Source organism: Myotis brandtii, unplaced genomic scaffold (assembly GCF_000412655.1).
Source record: "Myotis brandtii unplaced genomic scaffold, ASM41265v1 scaffold191, whole genome shotgun sequence".
Classification (NCBI taxonomy): Eukaryota; Metazoa; Chordata; class Mammalia; order Chiroptera; family Vespertilionidae; genus Myotis; species Myotis brandtii.
Genome location: NW_005357115.1, coordinates 3,339,833 through 3,364,527, shown reverse-complemented (window position 1 = coordinate 3,364,527; position 24,695 = coordinate 3,339,833). Strand labels below are relative to the sequence as shown.

The 24,695-nt window shown below is 35.9% G+C and overlaps 1 protein-coding gene across 4 annotated transcripts in view; it reads right to left on the bottom strand.

Annotated features, from left to right (window-relative positions):
• EML4 (echinoderm microtubule associated protein like 4) overlaps nt 1-24,695 on the bottom strand; it is a 157,035-nt gene that overhangs the window by 63,914 nt on the left and 68,426 nt on the right. Inside the window, exons 3-7 of one of the 4 annotated variants that reach the window (XM_005864752.2) lie at nt 12,201-12,330; nt 8,076-8,249; nt 5,597-5,725; nt 5,070-5,095; nt 4,853-4,885 (exon numbers count right to left, since the gene is read on the bottom strand). In XM_005864752.2, coding sequence (XP_005864814.1) covers nt 4,853-4,885; nt 5,070-5,095; nt 5,597-5,725; nt 8,076-8,249; nt 12,201-12,330 — 492 coding nt within the window. The remainder of the gene's footprint in view (nt 1-4,852; nt 4,886-5,069; nt 5,096-5,596; nt 5,726-8,075; nt 8,250-12,200; nt 12,331-24,695) is intronic. The other 3 variants (XM_005864753.2, XM_014538451.1, XM_005864754.2) reach the window with 3 other exon arrangements.

Genomic DNA, 24,695 nt, shown 5'->3' with positions numbered 1-24,695 from the left:
CAGAGGCAGGCTGGGGGAGGTCAATGGGGGAAAGGGGAGAACATATGTAATACTTTCAACAATAAAAAATTATTTTAGCCCTAACCGGTTTGGCTCAGTGGATAGAGTGTCGGCCTGCGGGCTGAAGGGTCCCTCCCAGGTTTGATTCCGGTCAAGGGCATGTACCTTGGTTGCGGGCACATCTCCAGTAGGGGGTGTGCAGGAGGCAGCTGATCGATGTTTCTCTCTCGTTGATGTTTCTAACTCTATCCCTCTCCCTTCCTCTCTATAAAAATAAGTTAAATATATTTTTAAAAAATTATTTTAAAAAAGTGTATCTGATAAAGAATAAAGAAATACATCAGAACTGGAATAGCTTTTAAAATTATAAGATTACTTAAGAGTTTTCTTTTTCCAATTTTATAAATGATTTTATATTTTTAGATTATTTGAACTGTGTGGCTACAACAAATTACCGAAGGCATTTAGACAGTTATGTATTTCAAAATGACTTGTACTTTTCATCTGAAGCCATTTTTAGACAGGTAGCTTAGTAGCTAATTGTCAATTCCGTCTCAATTTTCTAAAATATAATAACTATTTTTCCCGCTAAATACACCTGTAACTAGGATGTTACTGCATGATTTGACAATTAAGCAAGAATGAATCTAATCTTAGAGCAGTGAAACCCACTATAAGAGGAAGAGTGTGATTTGGTGGTTGATGAGTTTCCTTTTCCTCAATTAAGCAGATTTCTCTCCAATAGGAATCTGAGTCATTCAGGTTCTTAATATGATCAGACAATTATGTGCTAAGACACTATACAGAAAAAATGATGAAAGATTATCCAAGCCTGAAAAAAAAAAAAACCACAGTAATACGCAATAACTTGAGGGCATTCATGTGAAACTTATTTTCCATATTTAAAAAATATGGAAACCCTTATAAGGATATATGGATAACCATTATAAGGATGAGCTTATAGGCTGCATTCATTTTGCTTATTACAAAATTTGTCAGATTATCTATTTCCCCCAATAAATAATTTTATAAAAGTTAGCTCAAAAAGCTTTCTAATTAATAACTTACCAAATGAGTAGTATTGTACTAGAAACCTAACTGCTACATCTAACAATAAATAGTCCTAAGGAAAATTTCTTCAGTTTAATTTGATGTGCTAAGTCTTTATTTCTTTTGCGATGGGAGCAGAATGTGCCAGAAATAGAAAGAAGAGTAATGAAAGTGTTTAGGCTTCTGGGATTTGAGCGTAGATAAAGATCTAAGTCAGTAAGAGCCTCTTTTCAGTGGTTTAACCTGTCCTTCCACCCACACCTAGCTTCAGAGATTGCCCTGTATACATCCCATTCCAACTTCCAGTGCTTTCATGCACAGTTTCCTTCCTTCTGCCTAAGTGCTGATCAGAACATGCAGCTTACATACAGCTCTTCTCCTACTATTCTGCTGTGGCTGAAGGACTCAGGCCTTTGAAGTAAAATTTTCTCTGCTACCACTCACCTAAATGTATCAAATGTAAATAGGCTTCTTCCCAAATCAAAACAGATGGCTTGGAGCAAGTCACACTTGTCATTGTCAAAAAGAGCTAAAGAAATCAATAAATCATATTTTAAAGACTGTCCAAAAATAACACATATTTTGGATTAATACCTAAGGTGTAAGTAAATGTGCTGTGAAATATGCTATCCAAAATGAATACCAAACTTTAAAAATATATCTACAATTTTATCAAATGAAGTTATCTATTTAATGGTCATCTTTTCACCTTACAACACATTTCAGTACAAGGATTTAACAACTAAAACTTACTTGATTCGATGTGCCAGGTACTATGTTTAAACATTTTATTATCTTTATTTTTATAATAATCATTTAGAATTTATTATTGTCTCATGAGAAAACAAATAACTTAAGAAAATGGCTTACTAGATAGAGCATTGGCCTGTGGACTAAAGGGTCCTGGGTTCAATTCCCGTCAAGGGCATGTACCTTGGTTGCAGGCTCCATCCCTGGCCTCAGCTGGGGTGCGGGCAAGAGGCAACCAATCTATGTGTCTCTCTGCCTCTCCACCTTCCTTTCACTTTCTCTAAAAATCAATGGGGAAGCCCTAACCGGTTTGGCTCAGTGGAAGGAGCATCGGCCTGCGGACTCAAGGGTCCCGCGTTCGATTCCGGCCAAGGGCATGTACCTTGCTTGCGGGCACATACCCAGTAGGGAGTGTGCAGGAGGCAGCTGATCGATGTTTCTCGCTCATCGATGTTTCTAACTCTCTATCCCTCTCCCTTCCTCTCTGTAAAAAATCAATAAAATATATTTTAAAAAAAATCAATGGGGAAAAATATCCTCAGGTGAGGATTAACACTCCTCCCCCCATAAAAAAGAAGTAGTAATCTCAAGTCACAAAGCTAAGTAATGGTGAATCCATTCTCTGGACTCCAAAATACATGTGTTTAAACATTTACAGTCAAGCATGTCAAACTCTTGTTTATTTAAATGAGGCATGAGGCCCGCTGGCCGAGAGTATGACATGCTTGGTACACTAAATGGCTTGCTACACAGCAGATTAAGTCTTACAGACAATTTAAGTGTATCTGTTCAAAACCAAACTCTTATTCTTTTCTATACATCTACTCTTCCTCAAATGTCATTTTAGTAGATGCCTCTGACCTAGTTGCTCAAGCTAGCCTTCATAGATTCCCCTCTGTTCCTTATCTCTTCTACCCCACCTATTAAACTATCTAGAATCCATCTACTTCTTTCTAAAGATTCTTACAGATTCTGTCTCAATTTCAGTCAGGCCTGTACTACCTAACAAGCTGAAATACAAGACTTCTCCCTAAAGATACACTCTAGTGTTAAGAGTACACTGCAGATAGAATATAACTCATTAAAGTGGCAAAGGAATTGACTCAAATTCCAAAAAAATAAAAATCTAAATGCAAGCAACAATTGATATTAAATTCCAACATCTGGGACAATCTTTTTGAGGTAAAAATTCTTATAACAGAATTTATTTTTCTATGATCTTTTCCAGCTTTCCATTCCATCAATCTTTCTAGACACAGGCATTAAAACCCTGTTTAGTGATGCTTCTATAGCAAAAATCTTCCCTTTTAAATACATTTATTTACCTACATACCTGAAGAGTATTGAAAACTGTCACCAATTCAAACCATTCACTTATTACAATACTAATCTTAAGTTCCTTTTTCCTTCCAAAGAACATACTTCAACATGAGAAAAAGGCAGCTAGCCCTTTCTCATTTATCCTATAAGGATTTTATAAAATTTAAGCTCCCTAGCAAAATATGTAATAATAACAGCACCTTTTTATAGATATGGTGTCTTCTATTTTTGAAGTACTTTCATATATAGAGGATAAGCAAAAGTTGGTTTACAGTTGTGAGTACACAAAACAGTTTATAAAACTACTGTAATAATCATAATCTGCATGTCTAGTTCCATATGAACTGTAAACCTACTTTTGCTCACCCCTGTATATTATTTCATCCTTCAGCAGCCATGTGACGTAAACTTTATAGTTATTATTCTCAGATTAGAAAACTATAGGAGACATTGTCATTTTGCCTAGGTCACAAGGCTAGAAGAACCAGGACTAAACACCAAACACAGAGATTTTCCATTCACAGCTCTTTCCACTACATATCACTACTTCTATTTTCAAAAAATGTTTTGATATATAGAAATAAAAACTGTCTTTGTAAATAAAAATCTTATTATTTCCTTCAACTATTTCAATCATTGCTTAGTCTGTACTTAAATTATAAAAGAGGGAGAAAGTAAGCCCTAACTAAAGGTGAGGAATGCCAGCTAAAATCAACTTCATTTAAAATCTCTAAGAAAAAGAAATAATCCAAAGAAAATTACAAATAAATATTTCTCCTGTTATTGAAACTAAAGAAGGTAAAAATTCATAGAAATCAAGTTAAATCTCAGCAAAAATGTTAACCATAATGTATCTGGTTAATGTAAGTCAGAAAATAAAAATAACTACAACACACAGAAACGAACTGTAAAAAGCATGCACAAAAAGGACATGCTTTCATTTAGAGAGCATGCTTCAATTAAATCTGCAGGCAATCTAAGGGGGATGTAAAACTGATGTATAAAACATACCTACTTTGCAATTAAATTAAATACACATTTACAAAAGTCTCTCATTTTTTGGTCAGAACAAGCCAACAACAGCAAGTAGCCAGAAATTATAATTAATATAAAAACATTTAAGAAAAAATGGATATTCTAGATTCATATTTTCAGTCTGAGCTTCAAAAAATAAGTGAGCCCTGGCCGCTTTGGCTCAGTGGATAGAGCGTCGGCCTGCAGACTGGAGGATCCTGGGTTTGAGTCCAGTCAAGGGTACATGCCTGGGTTGCGGGCTTGATTCCCCAGTAGGGGGCATGTGGGAGGCAGCCAATCAATGATTCTCTCTCATCATTGATATTTCTCTCTTTTCCTCTCCCTTCCTCTATGAAAGCAATAAAAACATTTAAAAAAAAAAAAGTGATTATTTGCAATTAAGTTGGCAAGACAGGAAATTGAGTTAAAATTTACCAATCTTTTAAATGACTTTTCTAAGTATAACTTTTGTTTTTAAAGAGAGAAATTCCCTTTAGTATTTTATACCTCTTTGTAATGATGTATTTATTTCTACTGTTGACCTTGAATCTTCAGAGCTCACAGAAATAAGATAGATTTTTAGAAAATTAGTTGAATTCATTAGTTCAAATATGGTAATTTGAGGAAAGTCAGGTAGTATAAATAAATGAAAAGCCAAATTAAGAGATAAAGGAAGAAATTAACTTAGAAGGTGACCAACTGCATAGCTTATTCTTACCTTGGCTGTTTTTTTCACGGGTTGACATTTTTGCTGGTTGAGACAAAAATGATATCTTATAATAATTGGGCATTTTCTTAAATGACTATAATAATGCACTTCTCTTTAACTACTATGAGCTAATAAAGTACATTGCATGAAAATAGTCAGTATACTGATCAATTAGCAAAAATTTAACTGATATAGAAAAGCAAAGATTTAAAAAAATAATTTTTACCTTGGTTGATGATGACATCTTTATGCCTACAAAAGAAATTCAAAGGCATTTATTTTATAATTTTATTTGGCTCACCATTATTACGAACCACCTGAAAAAACTGTAAAAGCTTCAATGCCTAGGCCAATGATGGCGAACCTTTTGAGCTCGGCATGTCAGCATTTTGAAAAACCCTAACTTAACTCTGGTGCCGTGTCACATATAGAAACTTTTTGATATTTGCAACCATAGTAAAACAAAGACTTATATTTTTGATATTTATTTTATATATTTAAATGCCATTTAACAAAGAAAAATCAACCAAAAAAATGAGTTCGCGTGTCACCTCTGACACGCGTGTCATAGGTTTGCCATCACTGTCCTACTCACTCCTCTTTCCTTCTGGTAATCACCATGCTGATATCTGTGTCTATGTTACAGGTTTCAAAAAAAAAAAAAATTCAAACCAGGCACTTAATTGTACATGCAAACATGATAGTCACATATTTACTAATTTTCAGATATAACTGAGAAAGTATAATACTTACTTGTCTGTATTTTTTATAACTTTTGATATTAATTTTGATGTTGAAACTGCCTTCAATAATTTATTACGACTATCATCTGAATTTTCCCAGGAATTATGTGACTTCTCAGCTGTTGATGGTCGTTTTATGCTGGAAGAAACATATTAACTTCTTAGAGAAATATTCTATAAATAGCAATGACATATAATTGACAGTTTATATAGAATATAAAAGCAGCAATTAACATTTCCTTAAAACTAATTCAGAAAAGAAAAGGAAGCATTAGTTGAAAGGTTCTGCCTGGATGAGTAAAGGAGTTAAGCAAGGCAATTACCAAATCTATTTTATAGTTTTCACTATTATTCAGAAGACTCATTAGAATAAGTTTTACTTGATTTTTTAAAATCTGTACTTTTTTTGTTATTAATAGGAAAAATCTATTTGCTTAAATCTCCAAGTAGCACTATTTCTCATAATTGGTGAAACTGTGTGAATTTGTGAAAAACCCTGTAATGTTTCCTAAGTTGTTATAAAGCTGTTATTTCATTTTTTTATGTCATTATATATGGTACACATGATACTTTCTAAATAAATTGTGGGACTAAAAGTAAAACTTTTGTTTATATCTTTTAGAGACAATTTTACCCATGACTAGAAATAAACACAATTTAACCTAAGAATGTTGTATTATCAACACTGATTCATTTATTTATAACTGAAAATTTTCTGACTTCTATATAAATTTTTGGCTGCATTGCTAACCATCCTATAACTCATCCAAGTCTTCAAGACTTCTCCTAATAGTATACCAAAGAGCAATTTAGAATGGCAAGCACATTTCCAAGAGACCTTAATAAGCTGGAAAGAAGGCCTGGGACAAAGAAGACATCAGATCAAATCAGAACCTTTAAGAGATTGATTATAAAAATAAGTTACCTTTAACCACATACACTTCAAAAGTGTGTAACATTAATACGCTATACCCAAGAAAAACTCCACATGAGACCAGGCAGAAAAATTTGCATGAGACACACAGACCAAGCATCTTTAAAAATGTTAAACATGCATCAATAAAGTGAAGGATTTTTTGTTTTCCTAAATTTCCCATTAGTGATTTAAGGCAAAACATTAAACTGATCAATTAAAAATATATTATAAATCTTTTAGAAATGGTTATTTATTTTACTAGAATCCTAGCCAGTTCTGAGAATGGTTTAATATTTTCCTAAGATTTCCAAGTGGAAGTATGCTGATAAAAAGAGGAGTGGGTAAAAGTGGGTTTATAGTTGTTGAGTATGCGAAACAGAGTTTACTCTAGTATTATTATTATTATTGTATTATTTTCCACAAGAACACCTGTAAATCTACTTTTTCCCACCCCGTATAACTATACCTAATCATATAGCTAAAATCAGCATTTCTAAAGCAGGCATTATTTCATTAAGTTGGTCTAAATATTTGCTTATACCCATTAGTGATTTAAGGCAAAACATTAAACTGATCAATTAAAAATATATTATAAATCTTTTAGAAATGGTTATTTATTTTACTAGAATCCTAGCCAGTTCTGAGAATGGTTTAATATTTTCCTAAGATTTCCAAGTGGAAGTATGCTGATAAAAAGAGGAGTGGGTAAAAGTGGGTTTATAGTTGTTGAGTATGCGAAACAGAGTTTACTCTAGTATTATTATTATTAATTATTGTATTATTTTCCACAAGAACACCTGTAAATCTACTTTTTCCCACCCCGTATAACTATACCTAATCATATAGCTAAAATCAGCATTTCTAAAGCAGGCATTATTTCATTAAGTTGGTCTAAATATTTGCTTATAAGGCAGCTGTAGCACTGAACTCCCAGCATGCAGGTTTAGATCCCCAATTTAGGCTTACACACATTGTTAGAATGTCTCTCCCTTCTCCCCCTCTCACAACTTTAAAATATTAATTATTACAGACACAGAGAGAAGCCCTCAAGCAAGCCTTTAGCATAGAAAAGACCAAGTGAAATGGATTCATTTCTCTACTCAAGCAAGAACTTATTCTCCTAAAACCGAGAGGCAGTAACAATAAAGAGCCATTTGTTGAGAGGGGCCCTTGAAAGCTATAGGTTGTAATGATGCCAAAATATGAAGAGGATAATTACAAATGGCAATTTTCTATCCATGGCTATAAATTTATGCATAGTTATATAAATTTAAAATATTCTATAATTTTATTAGAAAATTAATGTCTTGGTTTTAGAGTAGGTTATTTCTGCTTTCCTTTCATCAAACTGTTCATAGCTTAGTTTTTCCCCCCCGTTTTAAATGAGAAATTTTTATCTTAAATTCTTCATTTTCCAATGTCTAAAGTATAGATTATAGCAATAAAGGAAAAACAAAAGCCACTAGGCTTTCTCTTGGAATCCATGGATAGCCAACTTTTTCCCATGTCATAGAATTTAGGTATCATTACAACCATTCCCTAGCTCTGAACTCAACTCAGGGACAGTTAAAACCTTTTGGTGGGAGTAGAATTCTTGCTTTCTTGAGTTTGTCTGTGTATTTGGAGAGGCTGTGAAGAGGGCTGGGGAGAAGGTGATGCTCGAATTTGTGGACTTTGATCATTAGAATGAGATTCCTCTTTTTTTTCTCTCTGTCCTTGTGGTTTTTCTTTCTTTTTTTCTGTACCACTGTAAAATAAAGTATAACATGGAACAACACAAATTTAAACAAAAAAAAAATTAAATGATGGGAAAAGTGATTATTATATAATTCAATCCTAAAACACATATGAATACAATTTACACTGCTTTCATTGGAATGAAGATGTTTCTTTGAAAATTCTGGAAGCCACTATTAAAATCTTCAGTGAAAAATTTGAGAATAATAAGGTAATATATCTATTGCCCCTTTAGACCCAAAACCATCTTGGCAGATTTGGAAGGACAATAGATCTCATTTCAGCTTACCCAAATGAGAGCATTAGTGACACTTTCCATTACTTTTGTAACACATACTGACACCCAAAGCATGCTGACCATGTTTAGAAGATTATTCTCTAATTCCCATTTCTTCTGTATACTTCTGCTCCTGCCAGTTGAGTTTTTTTTACCAAGAGTTCACTGTGCTTCCCCCCTGAATCTGTTTACACCAGCTGTACTTATTTTAATTGTAACTAAATACAAAGAAAACTGACAAAATATACAAAGAAAAGAGAATTGTAATCTTTATGAACACTAAGTTAAATGCCCCAGAAAGACTCCATATAAATGAGTTACTAAAAAAATTGTTACATTTTATGTAGGTGAGACAACTATAAAAGTTTAAGGGGGAAAAATCATAGAGAAAGATACGGGTTCTAATTCATATTGATTAGCAAGAGTTTTAAAATTTCACTCTGTTTTAAAAACTACAACTAAAAATTATAAAAAATAATTTATGGGTATATTTTATGCAAGATCATCAATAAGGCATCTAATCAGAGATGCATACTTAGAAAGGGGATGAGAGGCTCATTTAATTGACAAATGAATATATGTGAATACTAGAGGCCTGGTGCATGAAAATTCATGCACTCAGTGGGGGAGAGGGGTCCCTAAGCCCAGCCTGCGCCCTCTCACAGTCTGGGACCCCTCAGGGAATGTCCACCTGCCAGCTTAGGCCCGCTCCCTGGGGATCAGGCCTAGGTTGGCAGTCAGACATCCCTCTGGCAGCCCGGGAGCCCTCGGGGGATGTCCCACTGACAGCTTAGGCACTCCCCATAGGGAGTGGGCCTAAGCCACAGTCGGACATCCTTAGCGGGGCTGAGAAGGCCAGAGAGGCTCCTGCCACCACAGCTGTGCTTGCAGCCCTCAGCCCGGCTTGTGGTTGAGTGGAGCTCCCCCTGTGGGAGCGCACTGACCACCAGGGGGCAGCTCCTGTATTGAGCATCTGCCCCCTGGTGGTCAGTGCTCGTCATAGCAACTGGCCAGTCTTTCCTGGTCATTCTGCCATCAGGGTCAATTTGCATATTACCCTTTTATTATATAAGATATTTTGTGTTAAATAAAACATTTATGGCCCTAGCTGGTTTGGCTTAGTGGTTGGAGCGTTGTTTCACGGACTGAAGAGTGCTGGGTTTGGTTCCTGTCAAGGGCATGTACCTCAGTTGCAGGCTCTATTCCCACCCGGGTTGGGGTGTTTGCGGGAGGCAACCAATTGATGTGTCTCACAAGGATGTTCTCTCTCTATCTCTCCCCTTCCGTTCCCCTCTCTAAAAATAAAATAATCAATGGAGAAAATATTCTCAGGTGAGGATTAACCAAGACAAACATTTATGTATAAATTCTTGTGATTCAACACTTTGACTTTTATTTTTATTGTTGATAGAATTCACACTTTGACTCTTGATTAATGACACACCTGCCATTCCTAATCACATGATGTAAGAATCCTTACACTGCATAAACTACAAAGCAGATAGAATCAAGACTTGAATTCCAGAGTTGAAAAGGTAGAAAACTATCAACTGTTTAAACTTAATCAAACACATTTTGTAATTAGACTATAGGGTGTATAAATCTACAAGGAAGTAAGTTTACAAACATTTTAAACAAATATGCATACTATATACAATTTATCGCATTATAATAGTTTAAAATGTTAACATATAATTTTGACAGTGACACTTCTTAATCTGATTAAGTTCTGATACCTTCAGACTGGTCCTTAACTCTCTACTTCATGTTCAGTTTTTTTTGTGTGTGTTTTTTAAAGTATGTGCTGACATATAATTTTACCTCAAAAATATCAGATTAACTTTGAAATTTATATCTGAGTTAGAAATCGCTTTTTTCTCGTTCTTCAAACTATCCTGAATGCACAAGCCACTACTCTTATGTGGGGTCCAGCAAAACCTAAGAGATTTTCCTTTTGATTTATTAAAAACAAAATACTACCAAGCCCCTGAATCATAAAGTAACAAACTCAGTTGGTCTTAGACTGCTGAGTCATTGTCATGCATAATATTGATCATTGCACAGAACTATAGCTTGGTAAAAATCTAAACTATTACTGGATACAAGGAAGTTAATTAAAAACTGTATGAAAAATTTCCACTCTGCATTTGTCTTCTTATAATTTGTCATTTTCTTTTCTGAGAGTAGAGCACAGGTAATAAATTTTTGCATGCCTGGGAGGAGAAAGTCTAGATTCTGTAATGACAATGACTTCAAAGACTGAATTCTAGAAGGGGCTTTTAAAAGGCCTAAAGATCTTGTCATTTCTTCACCATTCCTGGTTAACATCTTTAAGTCCACACTGATGAATAATTCAGTCACTAGCATTAGTTTATCGAGGCAACCATTTTCTATCAGTACACTTTAAAATATTATTCTATTACTTAAGGTCCTCAATTATTCTTTGAAGAAAACAGCTCTAAGATTATGTAGTTGATCTCTTGTGGTCTCTCCAAACTCCATATGGAATAATTTGTTAGGAATTACACAAAAGCAATTTTGTTCAAAAAAAAGATTAAATTAATTAATTGATGAAAAGTAGAGAATATAAATCTGTAATCCACTGAAACTTTTATATTGCAGTATTTCCACTGTCTTCCATCCCCTGACACACATACATAATACACATACCATACAGTATTATATTTTAAACTAAGCCTTAATTTTGTAGTCATGGTTAAAGAATAAAAGTTATAATAGTGTTTAACGTCCCACTAATGTAGATATTTATCAAAGACTCTATTTCTCCTTTAAAAAGCTGCATTAGAAGATGACAAATACTGTATAATATCACTTTTATGTGGAACCTAAAAAAAACAAAATAAAGACTCAGATACAGAGAACAAACTGATGGTTGCTAGAGGGAAGGGAAGGGTTAGGTGAAAAAAGTGAAGGTGAATAAGAGGTACAAACTTACAGTTCTAAAATAAGTTACAGGAATGTAATGTACAGCATAGGAATTATAGTCATTAATATCTTAATAACTTTGTATGGTCACAGATATTTACTAGATTTATTGTGGTGATCACATCATGGGGTACATAAAAATGCTGAATCAGTATGTTGTACACCTGAAATTGTATGCCCACTACTTTATAAACTAGAGGCCTGATGCATGAAATTCGTGCAAAGGGCTCGGCCACCGCCTGCCACCTGCCTGCCTCTGCCCCCACCACCGCGGCTTCGTCCAGAAGGATGTCCAGTCTAATTAGCATATTACCCTTTTATTATTATAGATAGGCAAGCATGTTATATCAAATGTATCACTTTCTATGGAAAATTCACTTATGTAATTACATTAAACATAGTGATGCTTAACTCATCAACAAATGCTTGTTAAAAAGAAACCAAAAAAAAAAAAAACAACCCCAGAAAATGCAAATGTTTTTTTAAATCTACAACCAAAAGCTGCCTCACACAACTCAATAGGTATGATGATTATAAACTGAGTGAGTACAGGCTGAGATGTCTCTATGTTCAAAGGACATACTTCAATTCCATAAGCTCTACTTCACATTTGTTTCAGAAGTGGACTGTTATCACATTTGACCATTTTACAATGTTTTTCTCTCTCTCTTTCTCACACACACACACACACACACACACACACACACACACACACACGCACACCTTACAAATGGATACCTTTTAGCAGCAGATGAAAAAGTGTCTTTTCTGGCAACTGAGACAGAGCTGGTATGACTTGGTTTTCTGTTTGTACCACTCCCATTGGTTATACAGGACATGGAAATAGCTTCTCGAATGCCTGTTTGACCTAAAGGTGATTAAGAAAAAAATTTTCACTAAATTTAAAAATATTTCTCAAAGATTGGAGTTTAAAAAATTAAAACATTAGTGTTTGGAACTAGTAAGCACATTGTTCTCCCTGGTATACAGCATACAATAGTCTTGTCTCAAGAGTTAATCTCATCAGAATAAATTTATAGGGAAGCCATGCTAAATTGCTAAATTGCAGCTAGATCATTCGTTACCTAAATGGTTTGCTTGCCACACATAGCAGCTTTAAAGTACATGATTTTAGGTTGTGCTTCAAATTAAACCACAAATTCCCCACATGTCACTAATTTTCAGAAATAGCTCAGGTTCTGTTGAAATTTAATTAGAAATACTAAATGTTAAATCTTAGCATGTTATTTCATATTAATAAATTATAAGTATACAAAGTAACCTCTGCTTTTTAAATTTACACAGTAGAAGGACTGGAATAAATATGTGATGCCTATGCTGGTGTGGCCAGAAGACTCAAAGTCACAGATAAAACAGCCACATACACTTAAGGGGTAAGTTTATTTAAAGGTTTGGGAATAGAGAAGTTTTGAATTATTGGACTCAGTTTTCTCACATGCACACAAGAAAATCTAACTTTTAAATTTGGCCAATCTCACATTTGTTTGCTTCTCTTCATAAAAGCACAGAGTAAAACACTTTTATGTATAGCACTCTAAAGCAGCGGTCGCCAGCCTTTCGGACCTCACAGACCATCAGTGGTCTGCAGACCACCGGTTGGCGACCGCTGCTCTAAAGTGTCCCATATATGATGGTATAACACTGCATTTTCACATGAATAAGCAGATAGGCACACCTGCATCATAAGCATCTAAAATGTTTCCTTAATATACAGATTCCTAGACCCTACCTCAGACCAAATGACTCAGAAGAGAGGAAAGGGGAGACCTACTGTGTTTTATTTTTTGAAATATCCTAGGAAATGTTTCACAAATTGTAAGGTACAACCCTTCTAATTTATGCTAATATCATTGGTCATCAGCTCTAGCGCTAGTCTGTGAAACAGGAGACTGATGTATTACAATATTTAAATTTTTAAAATTTATTTTTTTATCCTCACCTGAGAATATGTTTATTGATTTTAAGAGAGACAGGAGAGAGAAACAAACATTGATCAGTTGCCTTCTGCACGCACCCCAACTAGGACTCGAACCCATGACCTTCTGGTATACAGGATGATGCTGCAAACAACCAAGCCATCTGGCCAGGGTTGTACTACAGCTTAAAAAAAAAAAATTGTGGTAAATACTCATAATGTAAAATTTGCAACTTTAACCATTTATAAAGGTACAATTCAGTAGCAATCAGTGTATTTACAATGTTGTGCAACCGTCACTATTTTTCATTTCAAGAACATTTTCATCACCTCCAACAGAAACTCTTTACTATTATGCAGTCCCTACTTCCCCTCCCCCCAGCCCTTGTCAACCATTAACCTGCATTATCTCTATAGATTTGCCTATTCCAAATATTTCATATACAAAGAATCATACTATGTATGCTCTTTTTGTGTCCAGCTTCTTTCGCTTAGCACCATGTTTTCAAGGTTCCTCCATGTGGCAGCATGTATGAGCACTTCATTCTTTTTTATGGCTGAATAATATGCCATTGTATAAATATACCACATTTTGTTTATTCATCCATCCGTCATAGATATCTAGTTGTTTCCATCTTTTGGCTATTTTGACTAGTGTTGCCATAAACATTTGTGTACAAGTTTTCATGTGAACATCTCATCATTTATTTAGGTATATAACTAGGAGAATTGCTGGTTCACATGGTAATTTTATGTTTAATTTACTGAGAAACCCCAACAAACACAGCAATTGTACCATTTTACTATCCACCAGCAATGTATGAGGGTTCCAATTTTACCACATCCTTGCCAACACTTATTTTCAGTTTTTTAAAAAACTTTTAGCCTTCTCTGTGAGTATTAAGTGCTATCTCACTATGATTTTGATTTACATTTCCCTAATGAGGATGAAAATCTTTTACTGGGCTTGTTAGCCAATTTGTATATCCTCTTTGGAGAAATATCTATTGAAATCCTTTGGCCATTTTTTCAATAGAACTATATGATGTAAATTGTTGTCTTCCTTCTTTTTTCTTAGTAATTTTAGAGCTAAAAGTTTGTCAAGTTTGTTCATCTTTTTTTTTTAAGCTTTGGTTTCATTAACTCTATTATTTTCCTATATTCTACTTCATTTATCTCTAATCTTTATTATTCCCTTCCCTCTGCTGGTTTTAGATTTGATTTTTTGTTTTTCTATTTCCTTAAGGTTAAAGTTAGTTACTGAGATTTTTTTTTTAAACATAGGCATTTACAACTATAAATTTTCCTGAGCGCTGCTTTTCCTATATTTTTTGAAATGTAAATTAGTTTTTTTAGATTTTTTGTTATACACACACACAATAAAACATTAAACACTATGTAAAGCCATATTTAGTCTGCAGTCCACTTCCCATGCTTTCTTTCAAAGTCCCAAACCTCATCTCAAAAAAGATCACTCACACTCATTAAGACAGCTATTATTAAAAACAAAACCACACACACACACAAATAACAAGTCTTGGGAAGTATTTAGAGAAATTGGAATCCTTGTATATTTTTGGCAGGAATTTAAAATGGTGCAGGTGCTGTGGAAAACAGTATTGGCTACTTTTCAAAAATTATACATGGAATTACCATATAATCTAGCAATTCTACATCTGGGTATATATACCCAAAAGAATTGAAAGCAGGGAGTTGTCTGGGTTGGGTATCTTGGTTGGAGCGTCATCCCAATGCACCAAGGTTGTGGGGTTCTATCCCTGGATTGGGGCACATATAGGAATCAACGAATGGGTGTGTGAATGAGACAACAAATTGATATTTCTCTCTCTTTCTGAAAATCAATTTTAAAAAAAGCAGGGAGTCAAGCAAATATTCGTACACCCATGTTCATAGCTACAGTATTCACAATACGCAAAAGGTAGAAGCCACCCAAATGTCCACTGAATGGATATCCAATTGTTATATATACATACAATGCATATTATTCAGCGTAAAAAACAAATGAAGTTGTGAAACATACTATCACATGGATGGACCTTGAAGATGTTATTCTAAGTCAGGGGTGGGGAATCTTTTTTTTTGCCAAGGGCCATTTGGATTTTTATAGTATTCTCGGGCCATACAAAATTATCAATTTAAAATTAGCCTGCTGTATATGGTTAAACATTTAATTAACTCTCACCCCTAATGCCTTGGCAGGGCCAGACCAAATTATTTCACGGGCCTTAGACGGCCCTCGGGCCGGATGTTCCCCACCAGTGTCCTAAGTGAAATAAGACAGACACAAAAGAACAAATATTGTATGATTTCAATTATACTAAGTATTTAGAGTAGTGAAATTCATAGAAATAGAATGGTGGTTGTTAAGGATTGAGAGGGTATGGATGGAACAAATGTGAAGTTATTGTTTAATGGGTACAGAGTTTCAGTTTGGGAAGAGGGAAGAGTTCTGAATATGCATGGATGGTTGCACAACAATATGAATGTATTTAATGCCACTGAACTGTACACATAAAAATAGTTAAAGTGGTAAATTTCATGTTATGTATATTTTATCACAATAAAAATATTCAATACACCACCAATGCTTCTAAGTCCTATAGTTTACTCTTCAATTCTTCAAATGCTTTCAAGGTAGCTGTAGAATTATCATTCATCTTTACATGATTAGATGGCAGTGTATGTTTCAGAGTTTTGATCAGTTTCAGGGGCTCTCTATTCACATCCTAAATATTTACTCCTAAAAGGCCATCTTCTAATGTCCATTTCAAAGCCTATATATAATGGCTTCCAACTACTGAGCCAGTTATAAAGTTTATTCCATAAAGTAGTAACAATAAAAAGTGGAAATGTTTGTGTAATTATTTCAATATTTTATTACTTTATGTAAAATGAATGAAAAAACTGAAAAATGAAGGTGCTGATGTGAATGAAAAAGGTCTCAAAAACATAATATATGATTGAAAATTTTCTAGTACTATGTTAAAAAGAACAAATCTTTGGCCTAAACTGAATGCTCACTGGATTTGTTAATTGTATAGTCACTAGTGAAAGAAAACAAAATTTTAAAAAAGTAAAAAACCTGAAGAAATTTTGGAGCCATACCAAAGACTGAAGTACAAATGATAATTTTACTATATTTTTAATATCTTTATCAGAATCTCCCTCTCACACATATATACATGATGTAAGCATTTCAGAGATGAATTATGTATGAATATTTTATTTTGGAATATCTCACTGAAAGCAACAGTGAGATAGGGCCATGGACCAATAGTTATTTCTGAATTTCTTGTGTTAAATTATGTCTAATCCTCTCTGATAAAAAATACATAACAAAGTTTCTTCATGTTCTTTTACCTCAAGAAGAAGAGCCTGTATTTCATACACATTAAGCTAACAATTATTTCCAACAGAAAAACATTATACTACCAAAGTATAAATGGAATAATCTCTTCAATTTCAAAATAATCTGATTAGGGCCACAATTTGCATGAGGACTATTAAGTACTCTGTAACTCGTTTAGAATTTAACGTGTAGGTGTTTTATTCACTAAACGCCAACAAATTACAGGCACTGTTCAAAATATATATACATAATTCTGTATATATGTGTAATTCATAAATATATAATATAATCTCTGCATTTCACATGTAATGGAATTGTTTCAGTTGCATTTTCTAAATTCTCTTGAATATCACTTAAAAAAAAACTACCATTCTTTTTTTTTTTTAATATATTTTATTGATTCTCTACAGAGAGGAAGGGAGAGAGACAGAGAGTCAGAAACATCGATGAGAGAGAAACATCGATCAGCTGCCCCCTGCACATCTCCCACTGGGGATGTGCTTGCAACCCAGGTACATGCCCTTGACCGGAATCGAACCCGGGACCCCCCCAGTCCGCAGGCCGACGTTCTATCCACTGAGCCAAACCGGTTTCGGCAAAAACTACCATTCTTTTACCAATGTCTCAATGGCATATCTACTTCAACTTAGTGTTTCTGAAATTACTAACCTAAATTGACATTTTATGTTGATACTGATGTGACTATTTATTCCTTTCTCAGCAATTACACTATGGTGATATTTTAGTTACTGATTATGAAATATACTCTTCTGAATATTAATATATTTATAAGATTGAGTCACCCTATAATCCTTAACTGAATATTACTTAAAATACTACTGTGCAGAAAAAAATAAAAAACTGACCACTAAAACTTTGCAGAAATCTTCTAACCCTGTTCAAATTACCTCATCCTGTAAGAACTGCTGTTAAGTTTATAATGAAAGGAAAACAAAAGAGCTTATTCTGACATTATCAGAAGCAAAACCTTGTTTTTGACTTTTTGTAAAATGTAAATATATATGCCATTAGAGCTGAAGTGTCTGTGCACCCATCTCTGAGCACATATCCGCAACTTCCTCTCTCCTAGAAGTTACCATTTAGTTTAGGTATTTCTGATTTGCAGTAATAAAACAACCAAACATAAGAGAATAACTTTCTGAATATCGCTTAGCTATAGTAAGCAAACTGTTATAGCCATTGAAGAGGAAGACTCTGAAAAAATGGTTAGAAGAAAAAAAGAATAGTTGGTGAAACTAGGTTTTTAAAAAAATATATATTTTATTGATTTTTTACAGAGAGGAAGGGAGAGGGATAGAGAGTTAGAAACATCGATGAGAGAGAAACATCGATCAGCTGCCTCCTGCACACCTCCCACTGGGGATGTGCCCGCAACCAAGGTACATGCCCTTGACCGGAATCAAACCTGGGACCTTTCAGTCCGCAGGCCGACGCTCTATCCACTGAGCCAAACCGGTTAGAGAAGAAACTAGGTGTTTTTTTTTAAGAGGCAGGTAGGAGGTGGGCCTAGGCAGTCCTAAGGTACAAAGGTGGGTTAGGATGAGATGAACATTGATTAGTTGCATCACTTTACAAGTAAATTGCATCTAATTACCTGCCATTCAAGTTATAAACCAACTAGAGGCCTGGTGCACGAATTCGTGCACCAGTGGGGTCCCTCGGCCTGGCCTGTGGGATCAGGCCAAAACCGGCTCTCCGACATCCCTCAAGGGGTCTCAGATTGTGAGAGGGCACAGGCCATGCCGAGGGACCCCACCGGTACACAATCAGGGCTGGGAAGCAACGCGGGAGGTTGGCCAGCCGAGGAGGAACTGTGGGAGGGCTCCAGGGCTTGTCGGGCCCTTCTTGCTCAGTCCTGATCGGCCAGATCCCAGAAGCAAGCTAACCTACCAGTCAGAGCGTCTGCCCCCAGGTGGTCAGTGCACGTCACAGCAACTGGTTGACTGGTCGTCTGCCCCCTGGTGGTCAGTGCACGTTACAGTGAGCGTTTGAGTGGCCTTAGCATATCATTAGCATATTATGCTTTGATTGGTTGAATGGACGATTGGACACTTAGCATATTAGGCTTTTATTATATAGGATTGTTTCTGATTCTCTCTCTGATATCCCCAAATTTGGTGGTTCCTGTTCCTCGATCTCCATCTTTCCAATTGGCACAAGCTGGCTCACCTTCATTCAGAACCCTTGCCTTGCTCTTCTAGCCACCTGTCAAATTTATCTTTCTGCGACACTGACCTGATCATGTGTACTCCCTTCAACCTTTGATAAAAGTGGGAAAAACAGAAACCTACATTATTATGGTAAAATTGTGGGTCACTTTTTCTTTTTAAAACTCCTTCAATGTTGTTAAATTACCTGATTAATATTAAAAATCTGACTATTTTAAAAATTAAATCGAGCATGCTTGGTAATTCCTGTAGAACCTTTACATCTTTGTTGTATCTCTGTTTATCTTCTTTGTTGAAGATCAGTCTTGCCTCGTACTGTCAAGACAGACCCCAACTATCTATTATATAAATATACTACCATGTCTTTATTCATTTACCTTTTGACATGTGGGTTGTTTCCAGTTTTGTACTATTGTAAATAATGCTATAATGAACTAAGTGTATAAGTCTTTATATTGATATATGCTTTCATTCTTAAAGGTAAATAACCTGGGTTGTATAGTAGGTGAATTTTTAACTTAAGAAACTGCCAGGTTTTTTTCCAAAGAGGCAGTAGCATTTTACATTCCCACCTGCACTGAGTTTCTAATTGCTCCACATCCTTGAATATACTTGGAATGACCAATCTTGTTACTTTTAGCTATCCTGGTGAGCATGTAGTGGTATCTCACTATGTTTTTAATTTGCATTTCTTTAATGTCTAAAGGTGTTAAATATTTTTTTCATGGGGAATATTAAGTCCTCTGTAACTCATTTAGAATTTAACCCGAGGGTGTTCTATTCACTTATTTGATACTAGGGGCCCATTGCATGAATTCACGCATCTTGAAAGGAACTGTGGGCCTAGAGGCTGCGGTGAGCACAGGGGCAGGTCTCGGCCCATCCTCAGTGCCCCCGCTCAGCCCCTCCTGCTGCGGCCCGCCCCCTGCCGCTGCTGCTCCCAGGCGCTGATAGCACTGCCCCATCAATGGATGCGAGTGGTGGCTGCCAGCCCCAATCGCCCCTCAGGAGCAGGGGGAGGTAGAGAAGGCCTCAGGGACAATCGGGGCCTGCAGCTGCCACTCGCACCCACTGACAGTGCAGAGCAATTGGAGCCAGCAGCAGGTGCAAGCGCCAGCAGGACCGAGGCACGCAGGAGCAAAGAATTTTCAGTAACCACCAGAGGCTTGCCCCAATGACAGCAACTGGTGCCCCACCTTGGTCTGGCGCCCCCGCTCAACTGCTTCACCATCCCGCTGCAGCCTACACCCACCATGTTCCGTGCTCTGCCACCTGCTGCCGATGCCCGCCATGTTCCGCGTGCACCCCCTGGTGGTCAGCGCACATCACAGCAACTGGCTGTTCGGTTGTTTGGTTGTTCCAGCATTCGGTCTATTTGCATATTAGGGTTTTATATATAGAGATCATATATCGTCTTTGGTAATGTGTCTGTTCAAATCTTTTCTCTATTTTTAAAATGGGCTGTCTTCCTAATTATTGAGTTGTAAGAGTTGTTCATATATTCTAGATCAGTGGTTCTCAACCTTGGCTGCACATTAGAATCACCTGGGAATCTTTTTAAAATCCTGATTTCTGGGCCTCATCCTCTGGAAATTCTGTTTCTTTGTTATGGGGTGGGGCCACAACATTAGTAACAAAGAAACAGAATTTCCGGAGGATGAGGCCCAGAAATCAGGATTTTAAAGATTCCCAGGTGATTCTAATGTGCAGCCAAGGTTGAGAACCACTGTTCTAGATAAAAAATTTTTGACAAATACATGTTTTGCACATATTTTCTCCTGTTCTGTAGCTTATTTTCAAAAGTTTTGAAAGAATAAGGTTTTTTAATTTTGATGAAGTTCAATTAATTGACTGTTCCGTTATTATTTGTACTCATGTCCTATTTAAGCATTTTGGTCAAACACAAGGTCTCACAAATTTTCTCCTATATTTTTTGTAATAGTGTTATTGGTTTTAACCCTTACAATGCGGTCTATGACCCATTTTGACCTAATTTTTGTTCCTAGCCTTGTGAGATAAGAGTCAAGGTAGATTTGTTTTTGAGCTTATGACCAAAATCTTGAATTCAATTTTTCCTCCCTATCCTTTCTTGCATCAATACTTTTGCATTTGCTCCTCTATTTTAGAAAGTTCTTCACCTGGAAGGTTCATTCTCATCTTTTAAATTTCAACTCAATATCACTTCCTCAAAGAAGGCTTCTTTGATCCCCTTATCTAAAGTGCCTCTCTAGTTTACTCTCTCACTACCCCCTTTACTTCCTTCACAGTCCTTATCATCATTTATAATGATTCTTAACTCTACCTGGAAACCTTACTTCCTTGATGATTCTTGTATATATTTCCCCATGCTTAGCACTGTGCTTGGTACACATACAAAGCACTTAGTATCTAAATGACTGAATGCATCTTCACCACTACTGCCTCAAATTTCTCTTCTGGATTATGTTCATCAGTTTATTTCTATATTCCCTTTTTGCAGTATTATCTTGCTCTTAAGGTATTCTCTACACCAGCCGTGGGCAAACTACGGCCCGCGGGCCGAATCGGGCCCGTTTGAAATGAATAAAACTAAAAAAAAAAAAAAAAGACTGTACCCTTTTATGTAATGATGTTTACTTTGAATTTATATTAGTTCACACAAACACTCCATCCATGCTTTTGTTCCGGCCCTCTGGTCCAGTTTAAGAACCCATTGTGGCCCTCGAGTCAAAAAGTTTGCCCACCCCTGCTCTACACTATGCCAGAATGATGTTTCTAAAACATGCTGTATGTCTTTAAATTTAATATATCATCAACTGTAATATGCACCATTATCTTGAATACCACTAGAAAGAAGTGTTGCCTATGAGAACTATAAGACACAATCAATTGTAAGATGCATTACAATTTCAGAAATGTTAAAATGCAAGAAATATAGGTCTTAGAATTAATGGATTACTGTAAATCTACCTGCTACTCTGCAGATTAAAATCCTTAAAGTTTAATGGCTCTCAGTGCCCTCAGGATAAAAACTAAATTCCTTAGCAAGGCATAAGAAAACCTTTCACTATGGGTTCTACCTACCAGTCTAGGCTCATTTCTTGACACTCCCAATCTTATACCTTATGCTTCAGTTTATTTTGAACTAATAAACTAAGTACTTTTACTGCTCTGTGCCTAAATTAACATGTATTCATCACGCACCTACACATCAAATATTTACTCAGGGTCTATTATGATCCTAGCCTTGTGTTTATAAAAGAATACCTGGCATCAAGGAATTTAAAATCTTGCAAAAGAATCACACTGGCAATGAAAATGTAGTAAGTACAGTAACAGAGTATTGTGAAAGTACAAAGAAAAGACACATAATTCTGTACGAATGATTACAGACACAGAGCTCAAGAAAGGCTTAGTAGAAGAAATGCAGAACAAAGTCTTAAAGAATAAGAGGTAGCCAGGTAACATGGAGGTAATAAGATACTCAGATCTTATTCCAGTATGTATAAAGGAACAGAAAGAATGTAACTGTGAAGTGGGGTGTGCATGTGTGTGTAGCATGAGCAGGGGTGGGAGTAGACAAAAAAAGCTCTTTAATGTGGTGAGAATGTGGAATAAGAGAGGGCAGAGTCCAAATAGGAAGGGTGAGTCCAGATGGGAGAGGTAAACAGGAGTTAGATGATAAAGACTTTATCTATAGAGGATAGAGACTATTAAAGGGTTTTAAACTGGGGGGGTGGGAGGGGAAGGACTTAGGTCAATTTACATTTTAGAGAAAATGATCTAGAGCAGTGGTTCTCAACCTTCCTAATGCTGCGACCCTTTAATAAAGTTCCTCATGTTGTGGTGACCCCCAATCATAAAATTATTTTCGTTGCTACTTCATAACTGTAATGTTGCTACTGTTATGAATCGTAATGTAAATATCTGATATGCAGGATGTATTTTCATTGTTACAAATTGAACATAATTAAAGCATAGTGATTAATCATAAAAACAATATGTAATTATATATGTGTTTTCCAATGGTCTTAGGCGACCCCTGTGAAAGGGTCGTTTGACCCCCAAAGGGGTCGCGACCCACAGGTTGAGAACCGCTGATCTAGAGGCTATAAAAGCAGAGCAGATTTCAGGGCAATGATCTAAGCATGAGATCATGGAGACCTGAAACAAGCGCTAAGTAGCATGAATGGAAAGGAGGAAGTAGTTTTATGGAATGCTAATCAAGTCAGTTTGGGGACATGAATTCTGAGGGACATACAAGCAGAACACTCTAGTACAGCTGTCGCCAACCTTTCGGACCTCACGGACCACCAGTTGGTGACTGCTGGGGTAGAAAGAGAATTCTGAAGTACTCAATTCAGATAACAATATGTAAACTGGCACCAATTTAAGACCATGAAGGTAGACGAGTACTAATGCTACCTCCTGCAAGAAACCTTCAACTCCAGTTTGAGTTAGGTATTTATCCTAGGTGCTCCCACAGCACCCTAAATTTACCTTTTTAATACTAATTATCATATTAATATTGTATTTATTGACATACCTGTTTTCTCACTTTATCTGAAGCCTTTTAGGGGCAAATACAAAGTCTTTTATTTCTTTAATCTCCAGCACTTAAAACAGTGCCTAGTACACTGTAAAGATGTAGGAAACAGAAAACTGTCCATACAGTTAATGGTGTGGAGTAATATTAATCATCAAGCACACGCAATTTGCTAGGTATTGTCCTAAATAATTTATAATTTTTATATCCTTTAACCTTCACCACAATCCTAAAAGGGATTTCCTATTATCATCCCAATTTTGCTGATGAATAAACTGAAGCTTAGAGAGATTATTAAGGTGCTCAAGGTTATTATAATAGGCAGTGGAAACAAGATTTGAGTCCAGGCAGAAGAAAGGTAGGTAAATAAGTAGAAAGGAATAATTCTACCCAGGAGAGAGTGACATTTTGAGCTGTACCAGGATAACAGAAAGCAATTAATCAGAGGGAGTAGGGAGAAAGAAAATATCTAAGCAGATAATAGTACTAAATATCAAGGTCCCCCAGATACTTATGTAAAGAGCAAGAAAAGACCAGAAGATTCTCATGGCCACTTTCAACCCTACAGCTTAATTTGAGATAACTCTCAGTGCTGGGAATCCTTAGTATTTGAATAAAAGAGTGATTGATTGTCTAAGGTTAAGTACAGCACATGCAGAAAACAAAAAGGGTCTGTGAGTGAATGCTTGTTTTTCAACAGAGAAGTCTAAAGTGTATTCTTTGAAATTTAGAATATTAGAAATTTAACTGTAATGCCTCATTAGGTGTATATATGCCATTTGCATATATATGCATCCTTCTCCTCCAGTGCTTGGGCATTATAAAGGTCATAATAAAGGTCATAACCCTCTCAAAGGCTAGCTGGCAAGACTAGAAGCAACAGTGGCCTCTAGTACCCAAAGGTACAGTAGTTCTATTTCTGAGCAGCAACCCAGCTGAAATAAGAGAAATTTAGCTAAAAGCTATAAACCAAGGTTTCAACCACAGTGGAAACCATCATAATCCCAGGGTTGAAAGCCAATGATAATTTTTATTCTTTATATTATTTTACCATGACGTGACATGAATAGTTTATATTCCTTGATGACAGTCTTAAGCAGATGACCTTTGATACCTTAGCCCAGTGGTTGGCAAACTGCGGCTCGCGAGCCACATGCGGCTATTTGGCCCCTTGAGTGTGGCTCTTCCACAAAATACCCTTCTGTGCAACGCA